This window comes from Conger conger, chromosome 6 (genome assembly GCF_963514075.1).
Source record: "Conger conger chromosome 6, fConCon1.1, whole genome shotgun sequence".
Lineage (NCBI taxonomy): Eukaryota > Metazoa > Chordata > Actinopteri > Anguilliformes > Congridae > Conger > Conger conger.
In genome coordinates, this window is record NC_083765.1 from 12,886,732 (window position 1) to 12,903,135 (window position 16,404).

The 16,404-nt window shown below is 42.0% G+C and overlaps 1 protein-coding gene across 1 annotated transcript; it reads right to left on the reverse strand.

Annotated features, from left to right (window-relative positions):
- Positions 1-4,995: 4,995 nt before the first annotated feature.
- igf2b (insulin-like growth factor 2b) lies at positions 4,996-13,721 on the reverse strand. The gene is made up of 4 exons (XM_061245013.1): positions 13,550-13,721; positions 12,506-12,656; positions 10,152-10,330; positions 4,996-8,264 (listed from the first exon to the last, which is right to left on the reverse strand). The coding sequence occupies exons 1-4, from the start codon at positions 13,622-13,624 to the stop codon at positions 8,016-8,018; spliced, it is 654 nt and encodes a 217-aa protein (XP_061100997.1). The 5' UTR covers positions 13,625-13,721; the 3' UTR covers positions 4,996-8,015.
- Between the last annotated feature and the right edge of the window lie 2,683 nt (positions 13,722-16,404).

Consider the following 16,404-nt stretch of genomic DNA (forward strand, 5'->3'; position numbering starts at 1 on the left):
CAGAAGCTGCTGGACAACGGACATTATTTGTGTCTGAGCCATAGACAGTAAAGAATATGGCCTAAGTAACTGTGATATCACCTATTGAGATGGGCTTGTGAAAAAAGTGTTTTTTAATTTGAGAATTGCTGTTTTTGTGCTGTGCTTACCGGCATTCAGATCAACGCATATGGCCAGGTCTTTAAAAAATGGTAATCAGACCACAAATTCCTGGACTGGATTGGCCATTGACATCTCCAGCCCTTAGCACAGACCAGATTGTGGTTCAAGCTCAGGAAAGCAAATCAACAGGCAAAACCTCAAGACATCTCTAGAAAGAAACGCCCATGAGGAATGGTTAACAAAAAAATCATTCTTCTAAACAAAACGGAAAAGCTTCAGGAAGTATCTTTTAACACCATCAAATGAAAAGCAGCTGTGCAAAATACTGTCTTCAGGGGTATTTCACAATTTGACCATTGTGGTTTTTTTGGGCGGTTTTTTAACCTTTTTTTGCTAAATAAATAATATAGTCATCTTTTTAAATGATATTGTCCATAATTTCTGGGGTCAAACACAGCTCATAATGTAGGCTTTTCATGTTTTCAGGTAACCATATCCCAACCCCACAACTGAAGGTAAAATATATTTAATGATAGTGAAAATCATTTAATAGTAATTTATTAATCTGAATATGCAAAAGTATATCAGCACAAGTGTTTTGGATAACTTAACTTCGATTCCTAAATTAGACTAAATCACAAGCCTGCCATAAACAGTTCAAACTGTGGATTAGGGCTGCAGCACAGAGGTTGCTGTTCAGTTACAATAAGGTTAACAACATGTTTGTTTTCTGGGTATATGGCCACAACATCAACTTGAGCTGTGGTTGACTGCATGAAAGACAATTGTGGTGATGACCCGTACAAGTTCAGTGATATCTGAAGCTTTAGAGCACCACTGTTGGACACTAGAGCCTTTCATAAACTCAGGGAAATTAGGAAATCAGCAGTTGCTGGTTTTAAATTCACTGTTCTGAGCATACCCTCAAAATGAAATTATTTGACAAAGTCAAGCTTGTCAATTAATGTTTATTTTATTGTCTGTTTATCTTCATCTCCTGCAGTAATTGCATCTCACTATTTTACAGCACATCAATCATCTGCTTTTATACATTTTTGTTCCTCACATGGCGCAAGCCTTCCTTCTGGGTGTTACCTAAATAATAATATCTGGCAACCTGATTTGTTGTCAGAAACAAATCAGGTACTGTACAAAACTGTATTTAGTGTAGACGACTGATGATTTGATTGGATGATTGATCGTAATGAGTTTCCCAGTGATACCGCAACGCGCAGATAGTGATGTACGCCCTGGAGGGATTTGACCGGCTCACAGTGCAAACAGATTGGCTCAGATTGCAGGGACAATGAGGAACCGTGGCTGAAACAATGACCTCTCAGGTCTTCTGTCAATCAATCAATCAATCAGTGCTGTTTGTTTAGCACCATTTATATAGAGGGCATTACAGAACACTTTGCCGTGGACCCTGCTGCAGGAATAAGGAACAAACATAAATAATCTCATTAAACCAATTATGGTGGAAGAAACTGAAATTGTGCCCTAACAGGCGATCCAGTTGGAAAATGGTGATACAATAATTACGAGCGGTCAGCACACAAAGAGGCAGAAAGCACACTGATGGTAATAAAAAAAGTAAGAGTTTTTTAAAAAAGCTTTTTGGGGGGTTTCCATGTCAATAATTTTAGATTCTAATTATTTGCTGTTGATATGATAAAATGTTTAGCACATTTTTTAAACTGAACAAATAACACTGTGGCTGTTATTATGCATTATTTCACATTACATTTAAAATGGTCCTTTCAAACAAGCATCTATTTGTCGTTCCTGTGCGATAGTTGTGATTTGTGTGATATAGCTGAAGTTTAGTTTCAGGAGGCAGGCAAAAAAAAGTCAGCTTTTCAATGGAAAATGTGTGATCTGTGATATGATCATAAAATCACATTATATGCAACACACAACAAATGATATACAACACCATAACCTGTAAAGCTAAATAATGCGTGTCAGTACATGTCTCAATTAAAATTTGTATTATTATATGCATGGGGGCACGGATGGTACAGTGGGTAGCACTGCTGCCTCACAGCAAGGAGGTCCTGAGTTCGAATCCCTGTCGGCCGGGGCCTCTCGGTGCGGAGTTCATGTTCTCCCCATGTCTGCGTGGGTTTCCTCCGGGTACTCCGGTTTCCTCCCACAGTCCAAAGACATGCAGGTTAGGCTGATTGGAGAGTCTAAATTGCCCGTGGGTATGAGTGTATGAGTGTATGAGTGTGTGAGTGTGTGTGCCCTGCGATGGAGCTGGCATCCTGTCCAGGGTGTATTCCTGCCTTTCACCCAATGTGTGCTGGGATAGGCTCCAGCCCCTCTGCAACCCTGTTCAAGATAAGCAGGTTAGGATAATGAATGAATTATTATATACATGATCCCAATATTGATGTGCCACTTTTAAAGGTTTTTTTTAATGGAAAAGGAAAATACACTGTTCCAATTTTTCTGTAGTCAGATCTCTGAAATGATCATAATAAAAAATATATATAGTAATAAATGCCTGCGTGTCTGTCTGTCTGCCTGCTGGCCTGTCTGCCTGTCTGTCTGCGTGTCTGTCTGCCTGCCGGCCTATTTGCCTGCCTGTCTGCCTGCCTGTCTGTCTGTGTCTGTCTGTCTGCCTGCCAGTCTGTCTGCCTGTCTGTCTGTCTGTCTGTCTGTCTGTGTCTGTTAGCCTCCCTGCCTGCCTGTCTGTCTGTCTGTGTCTGTTTGTCTGTCCGTCTGCCTGTCTTTCTTCTGCCTGTCTGCCTGTCTGTGTCTGCCTGCCTGTCAATTCTACACACATAGCAGCTCTCAGTAAGGCAAGCCGTGCGCACTCCTCTGCTGCAGGTGCCTGGGAACAGCCTGAGGTTATGTGCATTTTGGTGCTGAAGTGGAGGGCTCACAGCCTTTCTATGAGGCAGTAATGTTGGAGAAGTGCTTGGTTGGGCATACAAAGCATCTTCATATCAACCTTGCCTTGTCAGAAACATCTTGGGGTAAGTGCCACTTTGATATGCTCATGTCCTTTTCTCAGTAAACTAATCACGGTCCAGAAAACATGCTTGTTAGATGAGACCCATGAGGTTTGAGAGCAGGCTTATAGTGTCCATGGAGGTTTGTAATCATTTCTGTAAAAACTCACACTTTTGCACTTTTCAAGCTGTGCAAAAAACTCTTCAAAGAGGCTGGAGAAGGAACAGCCTTTGGCCAGCAGAGAGGAATCATGGCCAAGTTTCATTCTCTCTCTCTCTCTCTCTCTCTCTCTCTCTCTCTCTCTCTCTCTCCTCTCTCTCTCTCTCTCTCTCTCTCTCTCTCTCTCTCTCTCTCTCTCTCTCTCTCTCTCTCTCTCTGTGATGAAACAGTATTGCTATTCTTTGTCCTCTACCTCTGTCAAGGCTTACATAAACAGCTGCTGGCCACAGCGTCCAATTAATATCTGGCACCATGCCAGTGTAGCAGTAAGAGAAGGAACCTGTAAGATCATACATGCTCTCGCAGCGAGGAGTTTCATCCATGGAAGTCACGCGTAGCCACCATGCAATTGGCCAATCGTTTCAGTTGCAAGCTTCTCTGTCCTGATTTCACTGTGTGGCGGTTCGTTTCATGAGTATGTGCAAATGTGTGTGTCCGTGCGCGTGCCTGCATATCTATTTGTGTAAAAGTGTAGAAGACAGGGCTAATATTCATGCACCAGATGTCAGTAACCGTGTTAGGTGATGGCATACCAGAGAGGTCACATGGTACATCAGGTCAGGGAGGCTTGAGTTCTGTGACAGGGATATTCACACAGACTTTCCCCTGGGAATCGACAGTGTGTACGGGGAGCGGGAGCTAGTATACAGCCCAAGAGATCTAACCACAGTGCCACACACTTCATTAACGCAAGACACACCTGGACCCATTCATAAACACGTACACACAAAAAATGCAGGTGTCAACCTCCGTGTAATACTAATCATCTTTTAAAGTTAAGAATACAGTATATTGTAAAGAATCAGTTTCCTAATTTTTGCTTAACGGTCAAAGTACAGATGAATCATTGCGCATTGCAACAGCTGTGTCAATTTAATTGCGCTTCAGTTGTAAGACTTCCAGTACCCTCTATATAATCCACAGAACAGTAGGGCAGGGCTCCCAAATCTTTCTTTGGTGCCAATTTTGGAATCCAATAAAGAGGATTATTAAACCAGCTTAATGCATGAAGTCAAACTTTGTAATGAGACGAATAAATCAGGCATAATGTATACTGTCTCATTTTTAAACATAGTCAATGAGAGAACATAATGAATTTTATTCAGTATCTTCAAAACTAATTTATGGCAGGGAAGCCTAGTGGTAGGTTGCTTGACTGGCAACTGTAGAGCTGCTAGTTCGAGCCTGTGGTAGTCGCACAGGGACTGACTTGCATCTGGATAAAGGAAGGAACTCTTGGGCCCTTGAGCAAGGCCTTTACCCCAAAATATTTCTCCAGGGGATTTACCCCTGTTCTCTCTCGCGCTCCCCACTTGCAGCTGTTCTCTCTGGCATTTCTCCTGGAGCGAACAAACATGTTCTCAATGGCCCACCCCTGGTTAAATGAAGGATTAATAATACTTTTCCCATCTTTCCTCCATGCTGCATAGCCCAGGGTCTTAGCGTGCTGTGTTTATCCACAGTACCTGCCATGTAGCATGTAGTGTGTCCAGTGTCAGCTCTGGTGAGAGCGATAGCTATCGACTGTGCTCACAATGGTCCTCACCGAATACGGCACTGTCATATGCCAAAGCCTGATGGCAGAGGGAAGCTCTCCAAACCGCCATTCTTCGCGATTCTCCAGAAACCACGAAAAACATTTAAAGTGCACATGAGGACAAAATGAGAAGAAAGTAGTAGAGCAGGAGACAAACGAGACTGTAAAAGCCTGGGAAAATATGATAACCTGTTTTTATTGATATTAAAAATGAAGGTACATGGATTGTGCATTTGTGGATGTCCTAGCGTGCAGAGGTTAAACTGAATGAAATCCCCACAGGCTGGGAGGGGGACTGACATAGGCACAGCACCATCCCTTCATATTCAACAACCACAAGCGGCCCTCTACGCCATTCACAAAAAAAACTAAAGGAGCCTGTTTGTAAAATGTAATAATAAATGCAGTCCTAGCATAAAGAAGACAACTGAAATAAAAAAAAACCACCATTTGATAAGCCATATGTGAAGTTGTTTGAAAAAAGTTACCGGGACAACCCTAATAATAATAATAATAATAATAATAATAATTGCACTGGTTTGTGACACAACTGAAATCAAATGATGTTACAAAGAGAGATGGACTTTAGTGGGTTAATCTGCGGGTGTGCACAGATACCAGCATTATACGCAGGTGGTCACACACAGAGGCAGAGCAGGGCACAAGGCCCAAATTGACATTGACATTCATGCCATTTGACTGCAGATGCCTGTTGGCACATGAACAGCCGGCCCCAGCACACACAAACACACACACACACACACACACACACACACACACACAGACGGTGTGTGCAGATGCGAGCAGGCTGAGAACATTGGGTGAATGCTCCTTTTACCTCTGTCCCCGATTGGCCAGGCAGGACCGAGCAAGGTCCGCTTCACGTGGCAAGCGTCAGAACACTCTGGCGCAGGTCCGATCAGATGGGCTACAGATCGGAGAAGAGTCAGGAGAAGGTATTGCCCCATCCTGGCTTTACATGTCTGCAATGAGCCGCGCATGTTCCTGAGTACTCCACATTTCTGCATGCTCACACTCACCATGGACAGGACAGAAAATGCCACACCATGCCCCCTCCACACGCATCCGCACACACACACACACACACACACACACACACACGCATGCACACACACAAATATGCACGCACACATACACTAACACACGCATAGTTATAACATGGGGAACCTTATGGAGAAAGAATGGCATGCCATTTTTTTATTTCGGAGTATTTCAAGAATTCTTGAAAATTGGTAACACTGTTGGGCAGGATACTGTACTGCGAGAACACCAGGCCGTAACACAGGCCCGCTCGTCAAGACAACCACATTACCCAGGATGGAGGTGACAAAAACACACCAGACACATTGCATCCATTGTTGGTCGCACAAAGGGTCAGATCCTAAGAACATTAATACTAAAGTGGCTGGGCTGAGTGTGTGCCCAACTGTTCCGGAACATCACCCCTCCTGCCTCTTCCGGGACCCCACTATGGGAAGAACACACAGTTCTGTGGGAAAGAGTATGTGCCTAATTTGTGACATCAGATGCCAAAGCAATCCAGGCTACTGCATCCTTTCAAAATCCCAATTTGACTTAACTTGGTGGCAAAAGAAAAAAAGGGAGATTTTTGGTACAAAGCGTCTACAAAATGCATGACAAGTCAAAAGAGGAAAAAAGAGAAAGTACAAAATAAACCTGTCAGTTGCGTATCAGTGCTAAGTATATTATTTGGACAATTTTTCATATATATTTTATGACAAAATAAATAATGCCTTTATACAGTGCCATTATTTGTATTTAAAGAACAAAAAAAGCTTGGCGGCTCATTTTGCAAGACACAGCTCAGACTAAAAGGAAATAACATAACGTCCCTGGAAACTAATAATACATATTCAAGTATTTGTTTTCAAGCAAAAGCATGTGAATACTACTGATACACAATAAAAAATAAAATGTTAGTTGACATTATTGCTGTTTTTTCCCTTTGACTTGAAGTTTGTGCCTTTTTTTAAGAAATGTAAAATAATATAGCAACAACAATAAAAAATAACAAAAAAGAAAAAAAAAGGAAAAAAAAAAAGTCATCTTGCAGACACGGAATGTCATGGTACCAGAATCTGACAGGGTCTTAAAACAAAAATAACCAAAAAAAAGCCAACAAATACATCACGCTTGCTTTGTGTCCATAGTGTCTCAGTGTCTTGGGCACAGGACAGTGTTTATGCACAAACAGGAAGTAGGCCTGTGTTCCAGGAAGTCCACCTCGTGCTTTTGCTTTCTCCAGATTTCCCCACTTTCTCTGCACCACGACAGGACTCTGACTGCAGACCATACTCTGCATCGACCTGCTACGTCATTGTACAGCCACCATCACTGCGTGCAGTGACATCCCAGTTTCCTACTGCCAGAAACAAGCAATTCTTTTCCTTTTTTTTCTTTTTTCAAAGTCTCACTTTCTCTAAAACGGAAAGTTTTAATAATTATTCAAAGAAAAACATGCTTTTTTCAAACTTCCTCCCCTTTAAGTCCTTTCCTAAAGGTAGCACCATGACATTTGTTTTTGAGCTACACGTTCATTGTTCATAAAAAAATAGTGCCTTTTTTTCTCTTTTACTTAGAAACAAGAACTTTGAAGTAATCCGTGGCGATGTGCAATTTGCAGACGTTTTCCTCTGCTTTTTTTTTGTTTGTGATCAAAAAGGTGCTGGAACAGGAATCTAATTTTAACAAAACAATTCCTTAACAGTGTGGATTTCCCTCTTAACAGTTACAGGTGCAAACTAATAAGAAACAAACTAAGAAAGAGATGGCCTTTTTCTCAGGAAATTGGCATGGAATGAAGTCTTCCCCAGCGAGAACCACTCTGCTGTGCCTCTTCAGTGTATGCCAAGCTGTAAATCTCCTTCATCTTCCCTCCTCTTCTTTTTCTTTTCCTTTATTAGAATCCACCTGAATTTCAGTCCGACTGTTAACTCTTATTGTTTTAACTGTTTGGGGTGTGTGTTGTGTGTGAGGGACGGGTCGGTGTGTGTGTGTGACTGTGTGTCTGAACGGAGGGAAGACTGCCACAGAATGATGCCAGGAACAAAGCTATAATCCCCCTTGTCCTTTTTCCTCCTCTTCCAGATGTTTTTTTTTTTGTCGATTTTTTTTTGTATTATTTTTTTTTTTGTCCGCGCAAACAATCCTAACTTCATTTGCGGCTGGCCTGGTGCTGCTGTCGGTGTTCCGTGGGGGGCAGGGCTTTCGGGAGCCGGGCGGGAAGGGTGATCAGATGTCGGTGGGACTGGGCCTGCTCCTGGGCCCTGGCCATGTCTCCCTGCCGCCGGAGTTTCCTGCCCCTAAGCACCGCGGGGATCCCTCTCCTCAGCCTCTGGGCTGCCTTCCGCTGCCACACCTCATATTTGGAATACTTCCCGGTCAAAGGCTTTCTTGGGACATCCTGTGGAAAATAAATAATAAATAAATAAATTAATTAATTAATTAAGTCAATAAAAGCCACATTTCAAAACTCTTCCCTCATCTCCAGCCCGTCTCGAACGACATCCGCGCAGCAGCGATTGAACTTCCGTCAAATGCAGCGCAGCGCTGCCTGACGTGACACCGTGGCCAGGGAAATGCACAGACACCTTTTGTTCTGTGGTAAACGTCTGGACACACACTGTCCCACTGTTCCCCGGCTCTATATTTCTTTTGAGCCGAGCGCGGAGTGACAGTTTTTTGCTGTTGTTGTTGTGTGAAAGCACGCCTTTGCTCCGCTCTGACTTCAAGGGACTTGAAAGGAAGGAGCAGGCGGAATTCCTCAGCTCCCTGAATGGACACGGGAGAGGGAGGCCATTGTTCTGCCACTGATCTCTTCCCCCATGTCCCTCCATCAACACAGTAAACACATTCCAGTTTAAACCACTATTCTTGGCAAACAAGCCCTGCAAATAGTGGAACTCCGACTGGAGAGGTCCTCCCGCATACGAAAAGAAGCCGCAGGGATCTATCCTCCGGGAATCCCTCGAGTGAATGCTCATTTTCACCCTGTCACTTTAAGTGTGCTATCCTCAAGCGTAGCTCAGTTATTTTGTTTATCTCTTCGACGGTCATTATTTTATTTATTTGTTTCTTTTTTTGCATAGCTATTGAAACTTCACATGTTACTAAACCTGTGAAGTTGCTGCCAGAACGTAACATATTTTAAAGCCAAGAGCACAGAATGCTGTTGCTTGATTTTCATATACTGCAGTAATGACTTTGTTTAACATTTGAAAAAATGCCAGTCTGTCTGTTGCCATGGAGTTTGTGAAGATGTGCGGGCGTATAATGGAAAAATCTGCTGCTTGTTTTGACGGCGGTTTGTGGTAACAGTTGTCTATTTCCTAAAGTGATATTGACAATGATACATTTAATTTTACTAGTTGAGTCTGCATTCACAAACAGAGATTGTTCTAGTTCAGTTTTAGTTTAATCCTTTATTTAAGGGTGGGAGTTATGACTCCTTCAGTTTCAGCCAAAATAGCCCTACACCTTTTCATATGAATCATGGTGATCCTCCTTCATTCTGAAAAGTCATTCTGGGTATAATTGCTAACCAGTTCATATGCTAACCAGTTTTTCTGGCTTTAAAAAGCTTTGGTCAGCTGTAATGCTATTTCGACTAATGGTGATGAATTTCACAGCAGTATTGAAGAACTGCAGGAAAGAATCCTTGGTAGCTTGTTTCCATTGTGATTCTATTGTCTGACTGCTTGCTGTTAGGCACGTCAGGCGTTTGCCAATGGTAACCAAAATAAATTCCATGGTAACCATGGTTTCATGTTATCCAAGCTAAGGACTTATTGGGATATGTATCATGTATCACTCACACACACATCTTTCTCTTAAACACAGTGTTGATGTTGATATACTGAAAACCAGATAATAGTTAAGAACACAGATTGTTACGTTTATTGTTTCTGTTGCCCTACTAAAACCTTAATTAAATAAAACTAGATAAAACGTTAAATGTTAAAGACCAAGATCAAGCACTTGCTATCACATCTGCTGGCTGTAGAGCTAACACTCATAAATGAATTATACTAAAATCTTATGAGAAATAAATGATCAGAACTGGCAAATTGCACACAACTGCATGCGGCCTCCTCTCTAACTACATTACACACTCGCTTGACTGTATTTTCCACCCTATTCAGCACCATGGGTAACAAACTCAGCACTGATTCTTCCGTCTGATAAAGCGCTCATTTTTCGCCATTGTTGGTCTCTGCGCGTGGGCACTGAAGGGAAAGGGGGGAAAGGGGGAAAGGGGGAAGGCAGAGACGGGCGCGGGGCGTGAACCCACCCTGGTCAGCGTGGGCAGCACGGGGAGGACGTGCAGCGAGGAGGCCGAGACGTCCCGCTCGGACTTGGTGGGCTTGGCACAGTACTGCTCCAGCAGCATCAGGTCACAGCTCCGGAAGCAGCACTCCTCCACGATCCCTTTCTGGGGCCGCCGGCTGTTTCCCCGGCTGGTGGGCCTACCTACAGACCGAGAGGGGGAGAGACGGGCGTTAGAAACGCCAGCGGACGAGCTTGCTCATCGAGCGCACGCTCTCGGTCATCACACACTCGCTGGCCTACTATTTCACTCGGTCACTGCTCAACCCTTTCTCCTTTCCTTGTAGCCAAACTTTAACCATCTTTATACTTTATGTTTATACCATCTTTTTTGCCTGGCCCCCCTGAGCTGAATGCCATGACAACACTGAACTAGTCCTTGGCAGCAGGAATAACTAGACTCCCCAACACAATTTGAGTGAAAATATACAGAAATTTGTATTCAGTGGTGAATGATCTCAATTAAGCACTATTCTGCACTTTAGTCCATCGCAGATAATATTATTCTACTGTACAGATGGCAGTACCTATCTTCACTGATATTATTAAGAAAAAAGGGACAATATCATAAATAAAAGTTACATTTTCCACTCTGTATTCCTACTTTTTGCATCCAGTGATTATAATTTCCATCACTAAAACATATCAATCTAATACATATGTGTTTCCAGATTGCAGTTTTAACAAAGCAAAGGTGAAACGGCAGAAGGAAAGGAGCGAAAAGGCACATCTATTTCTGGAGAGTAAATAGTGAATATGGAAGCTATCTTTTGACCTTGTCCCTTGCCAACTCAGCAGAGATAAAGCCATGGGAATGAGAAGAGTCCATAGACACAGATTTGACAGGTGGGGGAGGGGCCGAGAAAGAGAGACAGAGGCCACACAATGACAGTACTCTTGAAAAGTGTTGTTTCAAGTACCTGCCCTTACACGGTAGTCTGTGGAACCGCACGGACGTCATGAGAGAAAAAGCGAGGGAGAGAAAGAGAGACAGAGCACACATTTAATTGCTGAAAGGGTAGCAAGGAAGAAGAGGCAAAATGGACAAAGGCCGTCTATGCTGCTCAAAGTGGATAATGATCTCTTTGGTTAGTGAAGCTTCCAGTGGAAACACAAAGCCTCTGTCAGTGACATGAGTGATAACAAATATGAAGTTATTTTGCAGAACTTCACACTTTTTAAGGAGAAAATGGGAATCTGTGACAGTGACCAGATGGCAAAGATCAGTCGGTTCAGTCAGCAGTGCATGAAGGCACAGCTTCTCCAAGAACAAGCTGTCCAGCCATTTCAGTCATGCTAAATGATGAGAAGTGGTGAGAGCGCTGCTTACAAACAGCGTGTTGCATGCCTACATCCACAGGCCTGTTTCAGCTATAAGTAAGGCACTTGACTACATGACTGCCACCAAATAGGCACCTGCATAAACCGGTGATGTGTACCGCGTAAGACGATTGATATAAGGGCATCTACAAACCACAGAAATAAAGATTATCATAAAGGTTTTTTTAAAGTATCACGGGAGTGTTCCACTTTAAAATGATTGTGTTGGTAGCTTTGTCTTTTTTTCTTTTTTTTGGCGGGCTAATTTCGATTGTGCAAGCTACAATATTTAGCATGGTGCAACTGTAACGTAGGCTATACTACAATCTGCACTGACTGCAAATAAATTCCATTTGCAAACTTGTGTTTATTATTTGCCTTTCTCCCAATGTCCTACTATACTGAAGTTATAAAATGCCACAGTAAGTCGTATGTAAATGTTTCAGAAGCGGCTAAGGACATACCAACTGGGTACTATTACTTTACACTGTGGAATGTGCGTGTAAACAAACGGCCTATTGTTGTCCATTTAGTGCTGTGCCTTAACTGTGTGCGTGTCTTTCATATGCACAAGAGCGAGAGAATGCGCTCACTCAGCACGATCGCAATGCTGGCGTCTTGGTGCATACTACATCTCATTTGCAAGTACGCACAAGGATACCTGCGTGTAAATGCAGAGCTGCACTCCATTTCACCCCCGAATCGACTGACCCACGTATAGCAAGGGCGAATGTGTTTACCAGAGAATGTCCAGACACACACTGAGGAAAGCGTTGCTAAAGAGCAAAGAAAATTAATATACCAGGAGCAATTTAAATGTGTTCCATGAAAATGGAAATAAATAAATAAAAATAGAAAACGTGACATCAGAGCAAACACGAAGAACAACAGGCTATTAGAGAAAGATTGGATGAAACTGAAAAGCAGTGTTGTCCGACAGGAATTTAAAGGCGTGGATAAATTACATAAATGCATGCGTAAATATATTAAGACACGTACTGAAATAGAACCCATTGTCTCCACATACGAATTGCAGCGCGTCTACCAGTTCTCCGCCACACAACGTCTCGGCTGAGGCCAGTTCAACGAAATACAGTGCCAAAGCCATGGTGAACATCAGCGCTCGACTGGAAGCGGGCATCTTTCTGATCTGAGGGAAAAAGACTCAAGTTAAGCAACTGACACCTCAAATAACACAAGATACTGATATGCCATGAGCCCACTTCCCATCTAAATTACATCGCACCATTCCAATTCGCAATATTAAAAAACTGTTATAAAATGCTGAGTGTGCGAAGACGGAACTTGTTTAGCGGTGCAGTTTGCGAAAGAATGTTTGCTGACGTGTTTTTTTTTCCAAAATAAAATAAAAACGCCTTAAAGATATCGCACACTGGGGTTATTATTATTTTTATTTAGAAATTAGGCTAGTCACAAAAAATAGGTTTTAATACGTTTCGAGCTTGTCAGATGTTCTGACATTATCCGCTTCGAAAAAAAATATTTTGCATTCAAAGAGAAAGTTCGGGTTTTATCTGTAGTCTACTCTTGCAGTTTATCACAAGTTTCAAGACAAGCTATTCAATAACCGACAATTACCAATTCCCAGAGTCAGCACATCTTTCCCCCGTTCACCTTCATTTCTGTGTGATATACCACAGTGCGGTCGCCCCCTGGCGCCAGTTTCGGACACCCAACTAATATAGGCTATTTGTCCAAAGTTCAGAAAACATGAAACGCAATACCAAGACGGAGATATGAGAACTTGGACTGGGACAAAATGTGAAGAAATGCAACTACCTGATATACATTGTCTGCACATATTCAGACGAACGTATTCTGCACACAAACTTATATACCAGTTGAGTCCGAAGTATATGCTTTTTAAACAATAGTTTTCTTGATGTTTTTCAATTGTGCAAAATGACAATGCAAGACTTTTGTACGAGGGTTTTCTCTCGAAGCAACTTAATGAGGCCAGACTATACCACTGCATAGAGGTCTGTCGTTACATGCAGATTTACAAAGAGTTTTAAAGATTACCTTAATTCTTCTGTTTTCTGTTCTTGAGCAGGTATGACAAAAAGAATGGTAGCCGTATCTTTGTTGGTCCTCCATATTCGTGGTTGCCGTATATTTTAATTGTATTTGGTAGTGAAGTTGCAGTTAAAGTAGATCCCGGGTTGCGGCAATAGAGATGTTGTGTGAGGCTGTCCCAAAGCTAGGCGACAGGCAAAACTTCTCTGTGTGAAGTAATATATACTAAAACCCGCCCCTTGCCTCCCCCTCCTGTTTAGCCCTTGCGCATGTGTGAATCACGATGATTTACAAAGTTGATAGTAAGACCATTCGCTACCGTGAAACTGGAAAAAGTAGTTCATAATTTGGAAGGAATCCATTAAAGCCTACCTGTTTTCCACATACATTTCCTTGCTTTTAAGCATCGTATTTTCCATCCGATTTCCAATCAACATTGCTTTCACAGTGTAATAAAATGTGTTTTAATAACGACACAATGTATTGTTGTTTTGCTACATAGAAATAATTGTTTAATTTTATAGCGTTGCTCATTTAATACCTTTTCCAATGGTGCCAATTAGTTATTGTATATTGTAAGGCAATTTTTGCTTCGTCATCAGAATTATTTGCATATCTCACGACTCATTCATCTTCATACCTGCCTGAACATGCTTTGCAACTAGTTTTGCTACTGTGTGCAACTGTATATTATTCAAAATATTTTGGATACAGTTTACATGTTTTCCTTTGAATTGAAAATGCAAAATTACTGATAACATGTATTGCATACAGATAAATTATAATCTTAAAAAATGGACTGGACTTGCTTACAGCTGTATAAAAATTACTTTAATCGCTTCACCCAGTACGGATGTAAATACCCTCAAAGCCAACAGTCTGCAGTTAACCTCATATTTATTGTTTAATCTTAAATCCTATGAGATGGAGTACACAGCAAAATAACACTGTCCAAATATTTCCTGGCTGCACTGTATATGTGATGCTAATTGAGGCAATTTTATATATCTGCATAAATCTACTAAGGCAGCAAATGTACATTTATAGAATACAGCCTATTGTTTTTCATTAAGAATGAAAATTTTATGGATGCAAGGCGGGTAGCCCATAAAAGCACCTCAGTTATGTACGTGTAAATACATCTCAAGAACCAATGTTGTATTATATTCCAAGTATTTTTTCTGCAATAATAGAAAAGAGTGGCTTACACTGTCACTGCTGTGCTGTGTGTCTTGCAGGGTGATGATCTCACTGCTGTACTGTGTGTCTTGCAGGGTGATGATCTCACTGCTGTACTGTGTGTCTTGCAGGGTGATGATCTCACTGCTGTACTGTGTGATTTGCAGGGAGATGATCTCACTGCTGTACTGTGTGATTTGCAGGGAAATGATCTCACTGCTGTACTGTGTGATTTGCAGGGAAATGATCTCACTGCTGTGCTATGTGACTTGCAGGGAGATAATCTCACTGCTGTACTGTGTGATTTGCAGGGAGATAATCTCACTGCTGTACTGTGTGATTTGCAGGGAGATAATCTCACTGCTGTGCTGTGTGACTTGCAGGGAGATAATCTCACTGCTGTGCTGTGTTCACAGGCACGAGGCTGAAGGCCCGCTGTTCATAGTCCCAGGGGCATGCACCACTGTCTCTAGCATTGCTGGAGGCTGCTGCTTGGCACGGTATTCCCTAGTTCACGGTGAAACTGTGACTCAGACACTTTGCACTTTACCTGTGACAGCTGTGTGTGTTGTGCAATCCGGTGGTTCGGCCACAGGGCAGCACTGCTAGAGGATTGCTGTGTGAAAGTAAGTGGAAGCTGGTTGCATTTGTGGTGAGATACTATGTCCCCATGCCCCCTATCTTGAACACTTAAAAGTGTCCAACCATTAATGAAGTTGTCTCAACCTCCTACCTCTGGAGCACCTGGAAAAGGAATGTTAGAGATATATGTGAGATTGTGTTTTAGCAATTTGCCGCACAGTTTATGTTACAGGTTACTGGTCGCTTTGACTTGAGTTGCAGCCTCCAATTCAAGCCCTACCTACTTGAGACAAGGATATCTCAGGAGAGGTAAAATATCATTGGTTAATTCTGGCTCACGGTACTATGCATGTACCAGCTAACTAGTGGATACTTGCAATATACAGAAGACTGATAACATTGTTATACAGTTTTATAGTTACAATGGTTGGAAAAGGAAAATGCATTTCCATAGAAAAAATTGAAATCAAATCAGAGCTGGGCTTTACCTTATTCTTGTACACAAGAATATTGCGTTTACTTTTGGACATTTAGAAGACCTCTTACATAGGAGCTTACAGAAAGGTTAGACAAGAGCTGATGCGAAATCATTAGGATCACAACCAATAGAAGCCATTAATACATCACTTACAGTACTGTGCAAAAGTCTTAGGCACCTGTATAAGATTCTGTACAGATAAGATTCTTTCAAAAATAATTCAATGAAAGGTCCTAAATCAACATACTATACATTTTACATTACATTTGATTAATTTGCAGAATAGTTAAAAACTGAATCAAATCAATATTTTTTGTGACCACCCTTCGGCATTAAAACTGCATAAAACTCCAACATGCTTGGAACAGCAGAGGTTGTTCCAAACATGCTGGAGAACTTGCCACAGGTCTTCTTCTTTGGTTGGCCCCTTGTTTCTGATCTCAGACAGACTAGATCAAGTTTTTTATGTAAAAAGTAATCAATTGCTTACAGTAATATCTTAAATATATTAAATTAAATACAAAAATGTAATCTTTTGGAAAATGAGTGGCGGCACGGATGGTGCAGTGGGTAGCACTGCTGCCTCACAGCAAGGAGGTCCTGGGTTCGAATCCCCGTCGGC